Raw genomic sequence first — 5420 nt, forward strand, 5'->3', positions numbered from 1 at the left:
AGGGTGAAGGGTCTAGGCCCGAAACGTCAGCCTTCCTGCTCCTCTGATGCTGCTTGGCCTGCTGTGTTCATCCAGCTCTACACCTTGTTACCTCAGTACACAAACTTTTATCGTTTTCATCAACAGTACAGCTTCCTTCAAACTACATTTATCTACTACTTTCACTAATATAGTCAGAATTCTCAATATTCTCTGCAGTTGACTTATTATACCGGATAATCTCTATGCCGTATGTTTGCTACATAAACTACTTCAACTGATTCAATATACAAATTGGAAAATGCATTACAGCTGGCTGATCTCCCATAACATTGCTGCTCAGTAGTCAAAGGCTGTTGTGATTATACCTGATAAACTGGTTGCCTTTGCTGAAGTACTCCATGTAATGAATTAGTCTAAGTAGACCAATTAGCAGCTAATTGATTTTTAAAGGTTTTGTTAAATTGCCAGCCACAAGGCTTGTCTTTTCAGGAACAGGCTAATGTTTCCCAAGATCAAAAAGACCAGCTTTTTTTAATTTTGTGTATTTTTTTTTGGTTCACTTTTGACTTTTGTTGTGCAATTCACTTTGGATAGTGATACAACTTCCCAAAGTGTAGTGATCCATCATAAAAACTATAATACCATCCACAATGCACAAGACTACAACACCGTGACACTAATGCTTAGAACACAGCCTTCCAGGCTTTTAAAATTCATAAAACCAGAAAGTACTGGAGAAACTCAGTAGATCTAGCATAATCTGTGGAGATAGAAATAGAGTTAATGTTTCAAGTCCAGTATGACTCGACTTAGTATGACAACTATGAAGAATGACTGGATAGACTGGAGTCAATACAGTGTGGAGCTGGAGGAACACAGCAGGTCAGGCAGCAGGAGAAGCAGGAAAGTCAACATTTTGAGTTTACACCCTTCATCAAGACTGGGGAGGGGGAAGGGAGCTCAGAAGTAAATGGGGTGGGTGGTGCAGGGAGAAGGTCAGTGGGATGGTGATATGTTGGTGCGGGTAGAGGGTAGGGGGGGAGACTGGTAAGTGGGAAGGGTGGGGCGGTTAGATGGGAAAGAAGATGGGCAGGCTGTTGTCAGGTCAAGGAGGCGGGCATGAGAGGGAGGGTTGGACATGGGATGAGGCTGGGGTGGGGAGATTTTGAAACTGGTGAATTCTATGTTGAGGCCATTAGGCTGTAAGCTCCTCAGGCTGAATATGAGGTGTTGTTCCTCCAATGTGCGTGTGGCATCATTGTGGCACTGGAGAAGGCCCAGGTGGACATGTCACCATGGGAGTGGGAGTTAAAATGGTTGGCAACTGGAAGCTATTGTTTCCCTTAGAGCAGAGGAGACTGGGAGGGGGGGGGGGGAAGGGGGGTACATGATTGAGATGTAGAAAATTATGAGAGGCATAAATAGGATAGACAGTAAGGAACTTTTCCTCTCGGTGGAGGAATCAATGACTAGGTGATATGGGACAGGAGGTTTACAGGAGATGTGAGAAATAAGTTCACCCAGATGGTGGTTGGAATCTGGAACTCACTAACTGATTGATTGATTTATTGTCACATGTACCGACGTACAGTGAAAAGCTTTGTTTACAAGCAGTACAGGTAGATCATAGTAAGCAAAGGATGTACAGATCAGAAAGACTTAGACAGAGGCATACAGGTTACGTTGCACAGGGCGTGCGCTAGGCAAAATCAACATTAGCAAGATCAGTATTATTCGAGGCTAGACAGTCCATTCATCAGTCTAATAAGAGCTGGGAAGAAGCTGTTCCTGAACCTGCTGGTGCATATGGTCAGGCTTCTGTATCTTCTGCTTGATAGAAGCAGTGAAAGGAAATCATTACCAGGATGCGATGGGTCTTTGATATGCCCATAAGGGTGGTAACGGCAGGAACCTTCAAAACATTTAAGAAGTATTTAGATGAACACTTGCAATTCCAAGTCAATCAAGGCTATAGAGAATGTGCTGGGAAATGGGATCAGAATAGTTAGGCATTTGTTTTTGATCAGCACAGAATCAATGGGTCAAAGGGCCTTTTTCTGTGCTGCAGAACTCTGTGACTCTTCATCTGTTCAGCTGCAAAGAACAGTCATACTAGACTCAAAACATTAACTCTTTTTCTCTTCCTAAATGCTGTTAAACTGCTGCATTTCTCCAATACTTTCAGGTTTTATTTCAGATTTCCAGCACCATTTTGCTTTTATTTTTATGAAATCTCGTATCCCTTGAACAGTTTATTGCCCAAAACAGTAAAATTCATGAGCATTGATGTACTTGGATTTCATTAACATTAGTTTAATGAGAATAACATGTAGTTGTGTTACCTCCCATGCTTTGGCACTGCTTGACATCTTACAAATATTAGTGTAAAAATAATATTTCCTGATATTTTAAGTTAGTGATCATTCCTGTTTCCATGAAAGATAAAGCCTGATCCTGTATCCTCAAAAGTGGACCTGACCCGTGGCCAGAACCGAGAGGTTATCTCAGTCTCTCTCTCGCACAGATATTGTCAGACCCGATGAGTGTTTCCAGCATTTTATGTTTTATTTCACATTTCCAACACTCAGCAGTGTATTTTTTTTTGCTTCCAGACCCTGGTTCCCCTCTTTGCCTTTCTGTTTAATTAAAGGCCGGGGGTGGCTGAATTAATTAACCCACCCACCCCCTTATCAGCACAACGTTGTGTGGCAGCCTTTTGTTTTCCTGGTGTTTTTACCTTGTCTGGAGCTGGGAACTGGAGCTGGTTGACGTCGAGTGGCGTGATGAGAGGGATGGTATCGAGGCCATCTGTAGCTGCAGCCTTCCCATTGCTCTTCTCGGTCAAATTGTTCCCTAACTTCACCATGGCTGCGGAGGACTGGCAATCGCTGGAGGGGCTTTCCTCTATTCAGAAGCTGGGTTTTGGGGAGGGGGGTGGTGGAGGAGAGAGATAGACAGGGGGAAAAAAAACAATGAAGCAGAGGGGGCTTTCGAGAACGAGCAACCTCCTGTCAGAACTCAATAGCAGCACAATACTCAGGAGATCTCCAATGGAATATGCAGATTAATATTTTTCGTGTTCCACCCCCAATTGATTTTCTTCAGCTGCCCATTTGGGATCGTTCGAAGGGGAGGGGATAGGGGAGAAAAACGCCAAAGGCGAGGTCACATATTATTTAAATTGTATTTTTTCAAACCTTTGCGACCAGGGAACAGCAGTGAATACAAGCCCTCATCAATTCCTGCATTAAAAAAAATTACCTCGACGCACTGTAAAGCTGCGCACCAACAATGAATTGTGCACATCAGAGGTTCATTTATTCGATACCTTTTAACCCGAAAAGAAAGCTCTATACGATCTGATGACTACAGTTTCAGAAACATGCATGTGAGGAAATGTCGAACACATATCGTGTCCTTCAAAATATTCGAATGAATGAATGAATGAATGAATACAATGTTTCCTCTCATAAATCGAAACATGAAAGGTTTTGGAATCACATTGGTTCAGAAGGAGTAAAACTACCAACAATCTCACCAGACAACACCACTTTGCAAAAGACAATATCTTCTCCTGCTGTCGATTCACATACCACCCGCTTCACAAGAAGCAGATTTGCAAACTCGCTGCTGTCTCCTGGAATTATACCGAGGAATAAACTGCAGTAAAAATTCACCTGATTATATACGTATGTTTTTTTTTCCAACCCCACAAAAAGAATAATATTCTTTGATCGCTGTCTCCGAGGAAACGTCGCCCTGGCTCAGATAGAAAAATGGCGGAAATAAAGAAGGCAGATCAAGAAGCGCTTCATCGGATGCAGTAAAACTCATTGATCGAGTTTGGAAAATGTTTTCATTTTCAAGCCTCGTCTGAGGTGACGCAGCCGCGGCACAGAACCTTGCAAACAACAGGACGTCCCACCTTTAAAGGGACATCAGACCATCTTACCGCTGCATCCAGACTGCATCAAAATAGGGGAGGGGTACGTGTGTGGAAAAGCACCTTTTATTTTTGAGAAGCTTGTTGATTTATCCCATTTCTTTATGTTTAACGTCGGCTTTCCATTGATCCTCTTGTGTGCAAGTATGAAAATGTTAGTGGTGTCGAACAAAGCGCCCCTCAAACACGATAGAATTTAAGCATTTTTTTTCTGACTGGAGGAAGGTTTCTGCTAGTTTCCCGATGGGTCCGTACTGGGACCCTTGCTTTTCCTGATATATGCTAATAATCTTGATCATGGTGTGCGGGGGTACAGTTTCAAAGTCTACAGATGACACCTGCACAAGATGCTGGTGAGACCTCATCTGGAGTACTGTGAGCAGTTTTGTTCCCCTTAATTAAGGAAAGATATTGTTTCATTGGAGGCAGTTCAGAGAAGGTTCGCTTGGATGATCCCTGGTATGGAGGCACTGTCTTACCAGCAAAGGTTAAACAGCTGGTGTCTCAACATGCTGGAGTTTAGAAGAATGTGAGGTGATGTCATTGAATTATATAGGATTCTTAAGGGGCTTGACAGGGTAAATGCTGAGAGATGTTTCCCCTCGCGGGAGAGTCTAGGACCAGAGGCTATGGTCTCAGAATAAAAGGAGCCAATTTAAGGCTATGATGAGGAGGAATTTCTTCTCTCAACAGAGTTGTGACTCTTGGGAGCTCCTTGCCACAGAGAGTTATGTGGGAAGAGTCCTTTTGTATAATTAAAGCTGAAATAGATTCTTGATCAGTAGGGGAATCAAGGTTTGCAGGAATGGGAAGGAAAGTGGACAGGAAGAATGTTGGATTAGCCATGATCCTATTGAATGGTGGAACAGGTTGGACGGACCAAATGGCCTGCTCCTGTTCCTATTTCTTACAGTCTTATGGACACAAAACATAGGAAGTCTAAATTGTGAAGAGGACAGTATGGAAATAAAAAAAGCATTGTTAAGTTGGTGGAGTGGGCTGATAGGTGACAGGTGAAGTTCAAGGTAAGGAAGTGTAAGGTGATGCACTTTTGTCTGAAGTACATGAAAAGACTAGAAAATCAAGGATACTATCTTAAGGGTATGCAGGAGCAGAGACATTGGTGTATAGGTACATAAGTAATTAAAGGTGGCAGGACAAGTATAGAGACCTGTTAATAAAGCATATGGTTTTCTAGCTGCATTAGTATGAGCACAAAGTGCATGTACAGGGAGGATGTGCTGAACCTATAGGACATTGGTTTAATATCAGCTAGTGTATTGTGTACAGTTCTAGTACTATGGAAAGGATATGAATACATTAGAGAGAGTGTAAAATAGGTTTATGAGCATGGTTCCAGGGTTCAGATACTTCAGAAATGAGGATAGATTGGAGAAGTTGGGATTGTTTTCTTTGTCAAGATGAAGGCTGAGGAAGTTCGATAGAGATTTTCAAAATCATGAGTGGTTAGGTCAAAGTAGGTAAGGGAAACTGG

At 42.5% G+C, this 5420-nt stretch overlaps 1 protein-coding gene across 2 annotated transcripts in view; it reads right to left on the minus strand.

Moving 5' to 3' along the window:
• The window catches only part of nsg2 (neuronal vesicle trafficking associated 2), a 61480-nt gene extending 57637 nt beyond the window's left edge, over positions 1–3843 (minus strand). Inside the window, exons 1-2 of one of the 2 annotated variants that reach the window (XM_020537335.2) lie at positions 3660–3843; positions 2720–2897 (exon numbers count right to left, since the gene is read on the minus strand). In XM_020537335.2, coding sequence (XP_020392924.1) covers positions 2720–2848 — 129 coding nt within the window. In that variant the 5' untranslated portion in view covers positions 2849–2897; positions 3660–3843. Of the gene's footprint in view, positions 1–2719; positions 2898–3520; positions 3637–3659 lie in introns of those variants that run through there. The other variant, XM_020537336.2, reaches the window with a different exon arrangement.
• Positions 3844–5420: the final 1577 nt, after the last annotated feature.

Source organism: Rhincodon typus, chromosome 1 (genome assembly GCF_021869965.1).
Source record: "Rhincodon typus isolate 14 chromosome 1, sRhiTyp1.1, whole genome shotgun sequence".
Lineage (NCBI taxonomy): Eukaryota > Metazoa > Chordata > Chondrichthyes > Orectolobiformes > Rhincodontidae > Rhincodon > Rhincodon typus.